This window comes from Phalacrocorax aristotelis, chromosome 2 (assembly GCF_949628215.1).
Source record: "Phalacrocorax aristotelis chromosome 2, bGulAri2.1, whole genome shotgun sequence".
NCBI lineage: Eukaryota > Metazoa > Chordata > Aves > Suliformes > Phalacrocoracidae > Phalacrocorax > Phalacrocorax aristotelis.
Window position 1 is genome coordinate 6,412,212 of NC_134277.1, and position 17,349 is coordinate 6,429,560.

General features: G+C 42.4%; 1 protein-coding gene across 1 annotated transcript; it reads left to right on the forward strand.

Moving 5' to 3' along the window:
* The first annotated feature begins 3,199 nt into the window (after window positions 1-3,199).
* On the forward strand, window positions 3,200-13,540 carry GORASP1 (golgi reassembly stacking protein 1). The gene is made up of 9 exons (XM_075082261.1): window positions 3,200-3,487; window positions 5,795-5,875; window positions 6,942-7,145; window positions 7,817-7,903; window positions 8,266-8,396; window positions 8,979-9,120; window positions 10,233-10,377; window positions 10,738-10,893; window positions 11,581-13,540. The coding sequence occupies exons 1-9, from the start codon at window positions 3,425-3,427 to the stop codon at window positions 11,859-11,861; spliced, it is 1,290 nt and encodes a 429-aa protein (XP_074938362.1). The 5' UTR covers window positions 3,200-3,424; the 3' UTR covers window positions 11,862-13,540.
* The last annotated feature ends 3,809 nt before the right edge of the window (window positions 13,541-17,349 follow it).

Sequence of the window (17,349 nt, forward strand, 5' to 3'; positions counted from 1 at the left end):
GTAATACATAAAAGGACAGGGAAAATATTTTATATTTTAAGTATATTTTTCACCTTTTAATTTATATTTTTATAAAAATATATATTTTAACAAAATATTTATTTTATTTTATTTATTGCTATTAAAATATATTTTATATTTTATATTAAAATTTTGTATTTTACCTATGTTTTTACAACTTTTGTGTGAATAAAGGAGTTCCAAAAGACAATACAATGACACATCAGATGGTTCTTTCTGGCTTTGCCTCACTGTGAGATAGCACCTGGCATCTGACCAGCAGTGATGTTGCAGATAGATGGTGGATTCAGATGTTATATCACTTATGAAGTTATTGGTACAAATGAACTTGGAGCCACAGTCTAACTAGGTAGTTTGTTTCATTTGCATGCTCTATCACAATAAGCTGTTCTCAGTACAGGCATATTTCTACGACAGCTTTGTGAACTATGTGTAATAGCAAGGAGCAAGGAGCTATGAGCGCTAAGAACAGCTCTGTTGGGTCAAACCAAAGCTACCTCTAGGCCACTCTCAATCTGCAACAGCAGCTCTAAAGCGCCTACCAAGGACTAAGATTGGGACGCATGTAAAAGCGGCTTCCTTCGGACAGCCTCCCAGCCTTCAGATGGCTTCAGCTCAGAGAACACCTGCTGTTGTATGGGTTTCTGTGTACTTACTGGTTGTCCCCAGATTTTTCTTCAGTGAACTTGCCCACTGCCTCCTTGGATCCAAATGAACTCTTGGCATCACAGTCTCCTGTGGTGGAGAGTTGCAGAACTCAGTTAACCATTACATGAAAAAATCACCTCCTTTTGCTTACTTTGAACATCTGCCCTCATAGTTACAACAGTTCCCTTGTTATTAAATTGAAAGAGAGTGAACACTCAATTCCTGACTACCGTCCCCATACCACAAAAGCTTTTATAACATATTCTCTCTTCAGTTGTCTCTCTTCCAAATGAAAAAGCTCTGGCTTACTTATCACTCCCTATGAGGTAACTAGTCATACCTTTAATCATTGTTGCTGCCCTTTTCCAAGCTTTCCCATTGCTGTTATTTTGGTGTTTGTGGTTGTATTTTTTGTTTGTTTGTTTTGGTTTTTTTTTTTTTTAATGGAGGGACAAGATGTGGGAAAACTCTGAGTTTATACAGTAATCCAACAATGTCCCCTTTCTTAGTCTTCATTATTTTCCTAATAGTTCTTAATAACTGAATTGCTTTTTGGCTATTTCTGATTTCTGAAATGACACTTTGTAAATGGTAGACCTCACTTCAGACCATTGCTGAACAGCTCAAAGCCCACTATTTCCCACGTGGAATTAGTAAGGATTTTTCTCCACACCTATCATTTTATGTTTATCTACACTTAATTATACCTGTGGTTTTATTGCCCATGTAAATCTTCTAAGATCCTTCTGCAGTTCTGCAATTGCTGTTTAGTTTTGCTATGCTGAATATTTCCACATCAGTACATTTTGTCATTTCACTGCTTATGGCTTTTTCCAGGACTTTTAGAATATAAAGAAAAGAAGGGTCTAACCATTTTTTTTAATAACCCTCTGGATGATCTTTCCAAGCAGCAATCATTCACTCCCATCATCTACTTCTTATCTTTTAACCACTCATTTAAATAAAGATATCTTATGGTATTGCTGCATAGTTTCCTTGATAAGCTCTTGAAAAAGCTTCGATAAAGGACTTTCTGAAACCTAAACAACCAGATCACTCCTTTCTGTATGTTTGCTAGCACCTTTAGGAACTTCAACAGATGTGTGAGACAGGCCATCCCTTTATCAGAGCCATGTTGACTCTTCCCAAGAATATAATACTCAGCTACTAAAACTATTATTTTATATAGTTACCATGAATGAAAAAATGACATTTCCTTCAAAATTCACTTGTACTCCCTAGGTACTAATCTTATACTGGGATCAGGCTCTTTTCTGGCACCTATTTTTGGTATGTCTGAAGAAAGATTTCTTATTTCTATTATTTGTAGAAATACAATTACGTGGCCAACACTGCAGTTGTTCATTGGCACACCTGTTATAAAAGATGTTCTGAAGAAAAGGAATTTAAGAAAAAATATAATTATGTGATAAGGTTCCCAACTATGTAGCAGCAAACACAGAAAAATGTTTGACATAATTTTAGTTTATTGGAATATTTACATGCACTTCTACTATATGATCAATGAACATAAAGCATGCATCTGCAATCACAGCTTACAGATAACACCAGAAGAAAAGTTACTTCAGAGGGTCCTGAGAATATCCTGGTCTTCCTCTGGAGAAGAAAATGAACCAGTATGTATGGCTTTTGAGCATAAAGAGCTATTGAAGTGACAGGGAATTTAAGAGTTCCACTTGGAAGCAAGGGCAGAGGATGGAGAAAGCAGCCTTTTATCTCTTCTGTCTGTATGCATCACACTTGAACCATAGAAATTATGTAGCTGGATCCTTTGGAAAAATGACATCTTGGAGATGAGAGCAGTAACTACCAAGGAGTTTTACTAAAATGGATGCTTTTATACCAGAATGAAAGTACTCATGCAGGAAATAAAACTGGCACTTTAAACTATGTAAAAATAATAATGCTTCAGATTATTACTATTACTTTGAAAACTTTCAGAACTTTTCCATAAATGTTTTAAAGGCAGAATCAGAAGAATTCACCTGAAGTAAAACTGAGTGGAAGAGATATGAAGTTTCAGGGAATGGAAATACCACTTCTTAATAAGTACCTAAACATTGGCTCCCTGTGTCTTGAACAGCAGCGGTGGACCACTGGTTTGTTCCTCAGAGTCTGCAAATTGCCTGAGATGGTGGAAATACTATTCTTCAGTGTAGTATATAATAGATGCCTACAGGGAGGAACAGAAAGAAACACTTGCTCTTTTGAAATTTGCAAATTAGGGATTGGCAAAAACTAATGATCTCTTTCTGGATTATACTAATAGGAGTATGATTTTTGAAAGGCTGTTAGAATAAGAACAGCAGTCAACTACTATTTACAGAGATTTCTGTTAATATTCGTGAAAAAAAAAAAATTATGAGTGAAACTCTGTTTCTGCCAAAGCAAAAGCAGGCTCTGAGCCGCCTTTCCCGCCCTCAGGCCCGCCCTCCCTAGCAACGCCCCGCTTCCCCCGCCCCTCCACGGTCGCTAAGGGCGTCACGGCGTCACGCGCCGCTCCAGGCCGGCAGGCAGCGCAGTGGAGCCCAACTCCCGTTTCCCTCCGCTGGGCGCGGGTGCTGCCCTCGGCGCTCGCTTGCTCAGGTCTGCGGCGCCCTCAGCTGAGGAAGCGGGGCGAGGGCGATGGCCGCCGCCGCCACCGCCACCTGAGGGTCCCGTCCCGTCCCGTCCCGTCCCGTCCCGTCCGCCCGACCCGACCCGACCCGACCCGACCCGACCCACGGCGCTGGGCATGGGGCTGGGCTCCAGCTCCGAGGTCCCCGACGGCGGCGCCGAGGGTTTCCACGTACACGGGGTGAGAGGGGCCGTGAGGGGCGGCGGGCGCTGAGGGCGGGCGCGGGCGGGGGTCCCCGTTCCCCGCTCCCGGCTGTGGAGGCCGAGCCCCGCACGGGCTCGGGCCGCGGCCTGTGGGCCTGTGGGCCGCGGCCTCCCTGGCCCCGGCCCGTGGGCTCCTTCCCGGGGAGCTGCCACGGCGGCAGGGGAGGAGCGGCCGCACCGCTCGCGGTGCCCGCCCTGGCGGCCCGGCTGCCTTCACCGGCTCCGAGCCGCCACCTGCGGTGTCTTGGCTGCCGGGCAGCCGGGGCACCCGTTTCTGCTATTTGAAATGGTTTAAGAGTAGCACAGCCCTCCCTCTCCATTACTCTGCGTGTTCCCTTTACTTGAAGATCTGAGTCATTTCTCTGCAGGTCTTTACAGCATCTTGGCCGGGGGTTAATTACTGCTCCAGCCGGTGTTTTCCTGAGGGGCAACGTCTCACAGTGCAAGTTGTAATTCCTCTGTCTGCCAAACAGCCTGCACGCATGTTGGTTTGAACGCATGTCTTGGAGTTTAGAGGTATCGCTGATAATAGTTGTTGCATAAGTTATTTCATCTAGTTGGTGGTCTTCCTCCCTGAAATGAGTGGAAACGCTGTTGCCCCATGCTGCTTTGTCAGCTGTTTGTGTTTCTCAGTATCACAAGATATGTTTAGGGTACCAGTGTTGTTAGGTAGTCTGCTTTTGTCAGTTCCTGCACCGAGCTAACTCCATCAGAAATGCCTGTCGGTCATGAAATGCCTCCTCTTTTATGTTAAGTGCAGGATACTGCTCAGTTTTCTGTACTGGAGGATGATTTTGGTGACCTACAGAATGCAGGAGACAAAGTCATTTTTTTGTCCCTTCAGGTAATCTATGCAACTTTTGATACAATATCACTTTGAAAGGCAAATACTGCAGGATTTTTTTGCAACTTAGAGCTTTGTGTGGGAATCTGTATGGCTTTTAGACATCTGAACAACAATGTCATGAGCTCTGTAAAAAGAAGTATCTGGAAGTTACTGTGTACGTTTTCGTCCCTGACGTTGTGTTATGTGATAGTTTCACTGGAAGGCTTTTGTGTGTTATTCAGTAGGGTTAACTGTTTTTAACCTTCAGCTTGGGTCAGTATGAGCTGGCTGTTTGCTGTTGAAGCAGCTTGGGGTTGTGATGGAAGTTAATACTTCCTACTCCAATTGTGGTTATGGTGGTGAGTCTTGACTGTTTAATAATAAAGCAAAAAATGTTACGCTATGTTATTACTTATGTACATTTTATAACTTTCATAGACAGCAAAAATAACTTGCCAGCAAATGCCCCAATACTGATACGACTTTATTTAAAAAGAATAGTAAAATATAGCAGTTTTCTTGGCAACACAAGACCAAATATAAGATGTAGCAGTTTTAAATTTGCTAGCAATGAACTTCTTAAGTTTAGAGGATGCGTGGGTTGTAACTTAGTCCTTGAATTGTGGTGTGGCTTTCAGGAGTCAAATATACGGCAGGTAAGGGCTGTGCTGCTGAGTCCACAGAAACTAAAGTTACAAGCAGTGTGGACTGGTGTCATGTTTGCAGTGGTTCTCTTAATATCATGTTGCTTTGGTAGTGTACTTTGAAGTGGGTCTCCTCTCATACGCTTTGCGTATATCAAGTTCTGTGTAATTTTTGGTGGGTTGCATCCTGGTGTGAACGCATTTTAATAGGTATTCTCTATATTTCTTTATTATATCTGTTTTGCAATAACTTGGTTATAATGAAATTGAGATGTAACTCTTATTTCTTATGAATCTTTTGTAAGTGATGGAAGTTGTCTTGACTAGTACTGGCGGCTAGCTGTGCGTTTGTAGCATAACTCTCTTAAGTGTTCCTACTCCAATGTGCTGTAAACTGTGGGAACTTAGCTGTAAATTGTGTGTATGTAGAATATGGCTGGGATGTAAGTGGGGACTCTGATGTGCTCAGGCTGTTAGCAGCATGGAAGAAAATCCTGAAGCAGCACTTTGAAAACTAATCCCTTCTCCTCAGTCCTCAATATTTACTAATGCCATGCTGTACACTTTGCATCACAATACTTGTGTCTCATATGGGGTTCAAAACCTGGTTTTTATAGCTTAATCAGGACACCAGTTGTTCACAGTTCTGCAAAAATAAGTCCACAATTGCGGACTGCTTCTCGAGGTCTGCCATTTGGTATCTCATCTCTGGTTCAACTCAAAAGTAAATACTGAATCAAGTGTAAAGATTAACACTGTGGCTTAGTGTAACTAGAGATCAATGCATAATAAAAATAAAATGTATGTTTTGCAGGTTCAGGAAAACTCCCCAGCTCAACAAGGAGGACTGGAACCTTTCTTTGATTTCATCATTGCAATAGGACACACTAGGCTTGTAAGCTTCAAATGATTTTATTTTTTTCCCCTGCATGAAATATGAGTATGACAGTGGTGAAGGGTAGAAGGCAAAGCTGTCACAGTAAAGCAAGCTTTTCATATTGGACATTTTGTATGGCATTAACATGGTAAAGTGAAACTCGGTGGTGTTCAAAGGCTCTTCTCTGGCTGGATCCAAATTTGAGGAAAGTCTTATTGATGCTTTTGGTTGCCTAAACCTCTGAACAGGTTAACACAGTGTTTATTATATTACTCATTCATGCGTATTTCCTGCCATGAGGTGAGTATTGAACCAGTGAGTCAATGGTAAGAGCTCAACATCTGTTTAAACAAGCTTGTTTCAACATTTGATAAAACATGAAAAGGAATCATGGCATCTCTGCCTATACTTAAGACGGGAACACAGCTCCTGTATGGTGAGTTATGAAGGAAGAGTTGAGTTTTGGTTTGGTGGGTTTTTTGGTCTAAAAGGCTCACAGCTTTGGCTGTATGCTTCATCCTAGCTACATACAAGCTGAATTCATGAAGTTTGTCTTGCTTTCATTAGTGGAGGTGTCTTTCTGAACTGACTGTTGTAATGGTAGATCTCGGTGGAAGACCCATCTTTTAACGTGACAGAAATAATGATAGTTCTGTGAGCTGCTCCCAAACAGTCTGTCCTTTCACAGTCAATTTGCAATGACTTTGAAAGGTTATTTAGTAAGGACTGGGCTCAAGGCATGAAGTAAAATGGTGCTGCTTATTGCTATGACTACCTAGTTGTGATCTAATATCACTGCTGTTATTTACTAGCAGTTATGAAGAACAGAAAAGTCAGTTACGAAAAACAGAAAGTAAGTGATGAAACTGAATAATAGTAATTACTTATGTAAAGGGACTTGAGATGACAGTACTGACTTCTTTCTAATAAAAGAAAATTGAACTGGTAGGACTGATTGTGAGACACAGAGCCTAAACTTTGATGGTTTTGGTTCTTTGTATTAAAATTCTGCTGCAGGTGTGATGTCTGTTACAGGTGCAACTAGAAATAATGTTAATCATATATCTCCTTCTGTGCTCTACAGAATAAAGAAAACAATATGTTGAAAGATCTACTGAAGGCAAATGCTGAAAAAGCAGTGAAGCTGGAGGTGTATAATATCAAAACAATGAAAATAAGAGAGGTGGAGGTGATCCCCAGTAACATGTGGGGAGGACAAGGTCTTCTTGGAGCCAGCGTGCGGTTCTGCAGTTTCCAGGGAGCCAATGAACACGTGTGGCATGTTTTGGTGAGACAGGATTCTTCGGTGGCTCGTTAGTGTTCATACAACCTTGTTTTGAAGTGTAGTGTTCAGAAGTAACGTGTAGGTAGAAGTACAATGCTGAAATCACACAGAAGAAGGGAACAGAGTCTTGAAAGTTTGTCTGAGTTACTTGAATATGGACAAGTAGTGGGTGACTGTTAGTGTTGCTGTGAAGAAAAATAACTCCATCCCAACCAGACAAAATAGTTTGTGATGGGGAGAAGGTTTTTTCATCTCATGTTAATGAATCGATGGCAGAAGCAAAAAAGATTCTGGCTTAATAGGTCTCTGTGTTGGCTGAACTTCATCAAAGTAGTATTAATGCTACAGAAAGCACCAAAAAATTCCTTTGAAACTAAGGGGGAGAGCTGACAGAGTAGAACAGACTAGGAAAGACTGTTGTTTCTGGTTGTTTAAATAAATGCAACTTTTCAACATCTTCAGAGTATCTCATTTTGAATTGCTAGTACCTTGGTCTGTCTTGTTCCGCATATTTTGCAAGATGTAACACCTAGATGTAGGCTGTCCAAAGACTTCTATTTTGTCCCATAAATAAAATGTTCTTTCCTTCTGTTGCTTTTGGAGTTAGTTCTTTTTTGATTTGGGGGTAGTTGATTCTGCTGCGAGTGCAGATGACATGTGTCGTTCCTTCACAGGACATTGAACCTGCATCTCCTGCAGCTCTAGCTGGTCTCCAGCCATACTCCGACTACATTGTTGGATCTGATCAGATTCTTCAGGAGGTAGGGTGCATGTTCTTTCAAGCAGTGATTGTCTTCACACCTGCCAAGTCTATGTTGGAGGGTTTGGGTTTTTTATAAATCTATTTGCATGTTTGTCAAACGTATTGGGATAGTTTTTGGCATTTTGGGAGGTTGATGTTTATGACAGAGGCTTTATGGTTGAGGTAAATGTTATCTTTTTTTAATCTGATAATAAAAAAAGTTGCCCCTAAAGATTAAACTATGCTAGTGAGTTTTAGTCTGTCTTTGGGTTTTTAATATCTCATGTTGAAGTAAGTAACTGTGTAAAACGCTAACGTGCCTCCAGCTCCTTGTCTTACATATTTGAGTTTAATAATTACTACTTTTTTTGTTTTCCTTAGTCAGAGGATTTCTTTTCACTGATTGAATCCCATGAGGGGAAGCCCCTGAAGCTGATGGTTTATAACACTGAAGCAGATTCCATTCGAGAGGTAGTTGTGACTCCCAATGGAGCTTGGGGTGGAGAAGGAAGGTACTGATCTCTGGGAAGTCACTGGCTGATGACAGGTTATATACTCACTGTAAATGAGCTCCTGATAAGAGTATTATCACTATTATTATTAGTAGTAGTATTATTGATTACAGCTTGTTTTCAAGTTAAGCCTTGTTTTCTTACACTTGTCACACAAAACTTTCCATAAAATCAAAAAAGCTTAGAACTAGGAGCTAGGCATGTTCTGCCTCTAATCCTGTTTGAGTTGAAACCAATGGCAAAACCTGCGTGTACTTCCCAGGTAGCAGGTTCAGTAGCTATGTTCTCACAGTCAAATATTTGGTTAAAGCAAGAACAAAATCAAAATCGTGTCAGATTGTATATTTTGTACAGATATAAAAATAATCAGCTGAAAACTAAGCTATGTATGTCTAAATGTCAATTGTAGAAGTGTTCCTTGAGCAGTATAAGTGAAATGATTCTTGCAGGTAGGTGTTTCTTGCTGTAAATAGAAGACTCAAACTCCTCTTGTTTTAAAGAGTCAAAATTTGAAACACCTTTAGCAACTAGCTTTGTTAAGAACACCTTTATTCCAAGTCTTGTTTTATTTTCCTTGTACAGTTTAGGGTGTGGCATTGGATATGGCTATTTGCACAGAATCCCAACACAGTCTATAATATCGAAGAAAAAGCCAGAAAGCAAACCCCCTTCACCCTTACCAGAAGCTGGAACTCCTGTACCGTCTACTAATGGTTACACAGAGGTATGTAAGAAATCTGTTATCTTCTCCGGACCTTCAAAATTTTTCTACTTGTTGGAACATTCATAAGACAGTATATTTGAGTACAGCCTACAATTTTGCTTGAACAAAATGGAGTTTGGTGAAGGGAAAGTGAGAGCTGATGATGCTGAGCAGGTGACAGGAAGGGAAGCATGAGTGAGAAACTCTGCTGAGCTGTACCCTTTATTTTCTCAAACCTTCAGCTGGTGTTCTGTATTTCTCATTATATTTGGGTGGAATTACATATATTACAATTACTTTTTCACCAGTGTTGGCTGATAAAAATTTTTGCCAGATACTTCTGGTCTCTGCTATACAAAAAGGATGTGGACAGGCTGGAAGGGGTCCAGAGAAGGGCTACCAGGATGATCAAAGGCCTGGGAAGCTGCCATATGAGGATAGGCTGGGAGAACTGGGTTTGTTCAGCCTTGAGAAAAGGAGGCTCAGGGGGATCTCATCACCGTGTACCAGTACTTAAGGGGCAGCTACAAAGAAGGTGGAGGCTCCCTTTTTACAAGGAGTCCCATGGAGAGGGCAAGGGGGGATGGACACAAGTTGCTCTTGGGGAGATTCCGATTGGACACCAGAGGGAAATTTTTCACAGTGAGGACAGTCACCCATTGGAATAATGTCCCCAGGGAAGGGGTTGACTCGGCCACGTTGGACACTTAAGATTCGGCTGGACAGGGTGCTGGGCCATCTTGTCCAGACTGTGCTCTTCCCAGAAAGGTTGGACTAGGTGATCCCTGAGGTCCCTTCCAACCTGGGATTCTGTGATTCCTTCCTGTTTTGAAGACTTGCATACTACAGCTGTACCAGTCAATGATAACTACGTTAGAAGAATACTTTTATTCTCAGGAAATAAAATACACCTGCAAGAATTAAGTATAGACTGTTGTTGTAAGAACATCCTGGCTTTAAAATGCGACATTGGAACATGTCCTAATCAGTGGCTTGACCATCAGTTTTGGCATCATAGGTTCTCTCTGAATTGGTGTACTTGGGAGACCGATGCGGAATGCTTTCACAGGAAGGTCTTCTTTGAGTGAAGCTTTCAATATAAAAAGATGCTTTTCCTTACTGTGTTATTCCAGACTCCGTTACTGGCACCTACTTCTCAGAGTGACAACTCTGAAATAGTCATGAACTTGGACCATTCCACAGATCAAGAAGTGAGCGGCTATTCACCAGAAAGCTCACTTTCTCCTCCTCCCCCTCTCCAGAGAGTTATGGATCCAGGTATATTTTTTTAGATGCTTTTTTCAGCAATTCTTTAGAGAACATCTAAGTAAACTAATAAGGTCTTAAACAAGTTTGAGACTTAACTACAGAGCTATGAGCACTGGTGGTTGTTTTCTTTAAAGTTTTTGACTTTACTGGATTTCAGAGCTGTAGAATTTGGGTGCTGTTAGCCTGACTGAGGTTAACATTCGCTGCAGAAGTCTTTCCACCGATGTCAGCTAGCTTTTAGGTTAAATTTATATGCATTTAGCGGGGAGGGGACTTCACTGACTTCAGCCTGGGTAGGACACGTCTTTTGGAATCTAGAATTTTGTGTTATATCTAAAACAGTATGGAAATATTTGCTTTCTCCTTCAGGATTTCTAGATATGTCTGGTATTTCGTTTCCTGAACTCACTGACTTAACAAAGATGTCCAACATGTCTTCATCTGCCTCCTTCAACGTGCCAGCAGCAGATGCTTCAGAAAGCACCGAAACATTAATGTCGAACGATGATGCCTCTGCTTATTTTGGTAAGTGTATTCAAGATTTCCTTTAGGCCTCTGACCTCATTTTTAGAGTGGAACCAACTCATGCCTGTTCAACAGTATCATGCTTTCTTAAAATAAGCCAATTTTAAGAAAAATCATAAAGGGGATTGGCTAAAATGAGATGGGAAAAGTAGCAGAAATCAGGCGCAGAAGTGAACAAAAACTACTAGGCTTTTTAACAAGATTATAGAGTGTGAAAATGTTGATGATCCAGATTAAACTGATCTTAAAAGGAGGTATTTCTAAAATCAGTGTAAATAAATTTTTGTACCACAGGCTTGTCTTCACAGTTGTGAAGCAAAACCAAAATTGCAGTTGTCTTAATAGTGACTTTTCTTTTTAAACAAAGAAAAATCTTCACATTATGGATGTCTTTCCCTTTTAAAAGGTGGGTGTCTAAGAGTTGTAACACAAAATAAAAGATCTCTAGCATAAGAAGCAGCAGACCAAATGGTTCATGGTCTTTTAAAACCCTGCTTGCACCATCAGATTTTCTGGATTTGGGGAGAACTGATAAACACCCGCCTGTGTATTTGACAGTCGTGAATCTGGTTCTGTGCCTGTACAAGCTACCACTTTCAAGGTGATTTTCTAGATGACTGGTAACCAGAGGCACTGTCTGTTAGCCTGACAGCTTTTGGCTTTTTACAAACTGTTTCCATTTCCTAGAAAACGCCGCAGCTTTGGGCCCTGACGATGTAACCATGTATTCTGGAGGCTCCAGCAAGCAGCCTGGGCTGGACGACCTACTCCCTTCAATTCCATCTCTACCTTCTTTTGCTCTTCCTAATGAAATTTCTTCAAAAACAACACTAGGAACTGATCCCGATAACCAAGAAACAAAGCTCCTCTTAAACAGTCTTGAGAGCTCGTTCACCACTGCTCTGGTGGAACCAGATGATGAAGCAGCACGTGAACAGAAAGAAGCTGCTGCACAAGCTCACGAGTGAAATGGATGCTGCTTTTGTTTACAGACTACTCTCTGCTGTAATACTACGGCTTGGAATATCTTTCTGATCTTGAAAGAATTACAGTTATTCTATTTTGTTAGTGTAGACAATATTATAAAAGAAATCATAATGAAACACATCCTATTGTCTTTTCCAATCACTGTTTCATTGAACACAGATCGATCAATCCATTAATGCTGTCCAAAATCATCAAATTAATGGAGAAATTAATGCAGAACCAAGGTGGAGATTGGCAAATGCTCCCGAATGCATTTATGAAGGCACTGCCTGAACAGTGACGCTTGATGATGATTTTCTCAGTATGACTGATGGCATTAAAAAATAACAAACCTATTTATGGTTTTGACTTGCTAGAAAGGTTTCTAATGGTACGCCTCTATTTGACAGTTCTTGTGACTTTCAAGGCATTTCCTACTCCTTTTAGAGTTTCCCTTCTCTGTAACAGTTTCTCACGTACCTTTGCTACAACTACTTTTGCAGGAAAGAAAGTACCATATGGTTTTAAGCTGCAGCATATAGATAGGACAAAATCGCGTGGGTGGGTCCCGTCATTCACTTTAGCTCTTCAGTGGATCATGTGGTTGCCTCACAGTTAAAAGTCAAAAAAAGGGGGGGGGGAGCAGATGATGATGCTTATTTGAAACAAGCTGAAGTCAAAGGTGATTTTTAAGTCAGGCCCGTGTGTTTTCAGGGTGATTAACCTTTTCAGCGGAGTTGAATGTGTCTTGGTTTCTGCAGTTTCTATATAGTTTCTAGATATTTCTCTATAGAGAAATAGCTTTGCTTCAGTTATGCTTTTCTATTTACTCATTTCTATTTTTGTACAAATCCTTAAGTTTAAGGCATGGGGATGGAACACATCAGTGCAGCAGCATCCAGTGCTTTTTGTAGCTTTTTTTTGTTTTGCCTGTCTTTAAACAGCTTCTGAATGTAATAGTAACCACAACAGGGACATGTGTGTGCTTTTATACCCCTCAGGGCAGTGATTCATCGTGGAATTTTAAATGTGCTGATTGGGAATAACTTCGCTATAGCTGGTACAGTTTGTATGGTGAAAATCCTTCTTAAGTTAAGAGGATGGGGTACAAGGCTAGGTGCATGTTTAAGCTATAAGCTAGAATATACTTATTCAGCACAGTATTGTCTAACTTCCTGTTCTCTGCCCTGTCTCCTGACCCGTTTCTGCATCGTGCCCTAGGGACGTGAGGAAGCGAAGTGACTTACTAGGCTGAAATCAAGTAACAAGGCAGGACGGGGAGCCTGGGTCACACAGATTTGCCTGTGACAGCTCAGCTTCAGCCAAAAGGTGCGGATGAAGTTGCAACACAAGAGAGGTCTTCAGATGAGTGTACCCTTACATAAAATCTGTCCTTTATATTCCTTTGTCTCTGTTACTCTTGAATACAGGCAAACACTAAATGTAATTTAAGCTATTGGTAAGTTTGTTTGGTCTCGAAGCCTGGTGACTGAAGACAGCCAGGTGATCTATTTGGGTTTTTTGTTGTTTATTTAGGACTGTTTCTCATCTTACACCTTTGTCAAATCTGCTTTTAAGCTGGTAGTAGCTCATTTAAGCACCCTTTAGAAATTTAAGAGCAGGGACTGTCAAGACTCATCCCGAATGTCAAATGTTGCAGTAATAAATGGCTTAACCCTTATGGGAGTCTGCGTCCAGCCTGCTTCATGTTAACTGGCTCGTGGGTGGGGAGGTGGGGAGCCGGTTTGTATTTATGAAGACTTGATTCTTTTTTCATAACATCCAAAGGAAGAATGGTCTAACACACCTGTTTAGAAACCCAAGTACAGAGTTAAACCTCTTGTACATTGTATTCTCCTAACCTAAACGTTAGCATTTAAATGGTAAACGAGGTGGAGAGTTTAACCTCCTCATCAAATTCCTTTTCTTGTGACAATTTGGAGATCCCCCTTTTGAGATGCCTGAAGCTACCTCCCTGCTGCAACAGAAAGTACTTTTATGCGTGGGTGCAGAAGTGGAAAAGGTGATCAGAATTTCTTAGTTTCAAAATAAAACCTACGAAGAGTGGTAGAAGCTCCTGAGAGTGGCTGGATTCAGAGAGGATCCACTTCTGGAGACACAGGCCTCCTGCTGGGCTTTCCTGTTCCTGCGGCAAGTGTAGATGGCGGGAGAGCCATCCCCTCTAATACAGACTCTGCTGTAGACTGAGCTGGAACGTTTGTCGTTGTCTCACTGCTGCCGCCCCCTTAATTTGAGTAAATGGTCAGAGAATGACCAGGTACTACTGCTGAAAGAAATGTACCTCCTAAGGCCTGTGAGGGTAGGCCAGTTCTGAGTAAAAAATGGTAGTGTTTTCTGTTGGTCTGAAACACTGAGAATGGCTGTGGAAGACAGAGCTACGTCTGAGTGAAAGGGCTTGAAATAACCACTTTTCTGTTTGGGATTTGAAAGAAAAGTTTAAAAACAAAAAACCCCAACAATCAATCAGGTGCTGTCCTGAACAGCTACTGTTTCCAGAGAAGCAGGAGAGCTGTATATGGCCTTGCTTGCTTCTGTCAACTTTGAGGGCATCTATAAACCCGACAGTGGTGTTCCTTTTGCAGACACAAGAGGGATTATCTCAGGAGTATCACGAGGGCAAAACAAAGGGAGGAGGATGTCACCTTAGAGTGCTTTGTACTAATTTTAGAGCTTGGATGTGGTGGGTGTGGAGCGTGACACTGCACACAACAGGACAAGCTTCCAGACCCAAGATCCCTCTAATATTAATAGTCAAGCCTGAGGATGTGAGTCTGGCAGACATTAAATCCAAAGAAGCGACTAGGAGCTCAAGTATTACAGCAAGGATTAGGTAAGCTCATCTCCACTGAGCTATGCCTCTGCTAACCCTAACAAGTCAGAGCACCTGAGTGCTGGTGGTTAAACACAGGATGGTGCTCAGAGGGGCCCTGGGCCCTCTGTCCACGCAGACACTTACAGCTCTACTCAGCAAAGGCTGGAGCAACTTGATCAAGCCTTGCCCCAGGCAAGGCTAACTGCAGCCAGTCGGACCAAGCCCTCCCTTCTGAAGTAAATTACTTGATTCAGGGGCCCTGCACCTGCACCCTGTACTAGAAATGATCCTAACCCTCAAAACTCATACGGAAATAACCATCCTAGAGATAAACATGCAAATATCTTTGTTGACAACACTATCGATGCTAAACTAATTCCAGCTGAACTTGAATTTGTGAGTGAATGCACTTAGTGTCCTTAAGGTGAACGATGACTGGCAGTAACTGTTGAAAGACCAAATCCAGGCAAAGACAACTTTGTTTTCCCTCTTGAACTTTCACAGCAGGCTTGCTGATTTACTGAAACTGCACAAATCTGCTGCTGTCCTACTCTAGGCCATGTTTAGAAGCTGCTCATCCAAGTTGCCAAACTTGACTGAATTCCTCTTAGCTGTAACTGGGAAATGCCGCAGGAAGCCAGGCTGCAACTCTGAGCAGAGATCACACCACGCACGTGTGTACCGACGGGCTCGAACGACGCCTTTCCAGCTGCTTGGGGGTTCAGAGTTTAATCTCACCCAGCGCTAAGGATTACAGCACTAACTGGGGAAGCAGGAGGCTATTCCAGCACCCCTGTGCTCCTGCGCCGTGAATTTAGGAGCAATGGAAAGCAGCAGAGCGCGGCTTCCCAGGGGGAAGCCTTTCATTCAGAATTCTCCTCAGCACCCTCACCCTTCTCCCTCTTCCCCTATAACAGGGCAAATACTTTCACCTCTAAGCAGTTATGAAACCACTGAGCACCGCTGCCTCTGGCTGTTAACTGAAAGCAGCCTCAGGTGTCTCACTGCAGTTGATTTGACTGTGCTAATGTGTTATTTCCCGGGCACTGCCACTACTGTCCACACATCCTCCCTCTCTGCTTCTGCCTTAAGCAAACACTAATTTGCATAGGTCCTGCTGTCACAGCAATTTCAAAGCAATTGTTTGGTTTAAGTTACCTTTCTAAGCTACAAAAGATAATTAAGCATTCAGAGTCTCGTGAAGAAGATGGCTAACGCACTGTTCCATGTCCTCAGGAAGAGACGGGTACCTCCGGCCCGCGTGACGTTTGTACAAAGTGGCTTTCTTCTATTTGTGCCTGAAGGATTCAGCTGCTCACAGGAAAACCTCCACCACATGGGAAACTATTTTAGTCAGTCACTTTCTTGATACGTAAGTGTGCACGTGCTTTTAACAGTTTTTATCTAGCTGCGTGGTGACTCTGGCTCCATGCAGGAGCCCTCAGCACACCTGCGAGTGTAGGATCACATGCTTAAAGATTGACACTAGATATCAAGTTCAAGAAATTTCTAGAGTCATTCTAGAATTTCTGAATCAAAGGGGACCTCTGTGAAAGACAAAGTCATGCCTTGGTGTAACGTACTGGCCAGAATCTGGAGTACTGTAACTGGATTCACGCCGCTAACTGTCACTCCATGCCTTCACCTTTGGCAAATGCATTCTCTCCCCTTCCCTGACACCTCCACGCTAATTCACCTCAGCAGACTGACCTCTGCAACCTCCCCCTCTCCCCCGAGTCAGATCTACATGCTGCCTAGACGCCCACACTTCAGTTTGCACGATCCATGCCCTGGGGCAGCTGTTCCCTGAGGAGCTCCCCCCCCCCAAACCAACCGCGGAGCACCCTGTCAGGCCCCTGGTTGCCCCCCTCCCATGGAATACGGACAGTCGAACTAATAAATCCCAAGTCACTTTTTTCTCCCCACCACTTCTGGCACTGAGGTAGATCTACATTATTATCTTCTGCTTATAGCTTGTTTTGAGCACTTTTTTGATAGTGTTTCTAAAAGTTTATATTAAATCCTTCAAGTATTTCTTCTTTTCCTAAAATGATACTTGCACTTCAGCTGCAGCTGCTGAGCCTAGCTCTCCTGTTCTCAGCACCGCCCCCCCTGAAGAGGAAGAGAAAATAAAAATCACCTGGTAAAAAGCGATAGAAATCAAAAGGGAGAGGCACAAAAAAAATCTCCTCTCAACACTCCGTCTAAGATGGACGCTCGGAGCCTCTGGGAACACATTGGGTCACCGAATTACTGCGTCCTCCCCGAGAGCAGCCCAGCTGACAGTCCCCACAGCAAAGGCTTGGAGTATTCTGTGCTGGCACCGACAGCATCAGAAAACCCGGCCTTGGCTTCCCACGTGTCTCTTACAGGGCTTTAAGCTTTCCACATCCGGAAAACTCCGTGTCAACTGGCACGAGTCATGTGTAGCAGGGCTGTCTTTTCTTACGTACTGCGTTGGTTTTAGCAAAATATATTTACGTAGTACAGCTGCAGGCAGGACCCATGTGAACAGCATTACTCGAGCACATTCTCCACCTCCACGGTATCTCAGAGCTTGTACCTGAAGGCTTGTATGCGCCTGCGAAATTCTTATATCCAACTGTATAAGATCATCTTTAAGGGATGTTGTGAAGGCACTGCTGTTTCTTCAGCCA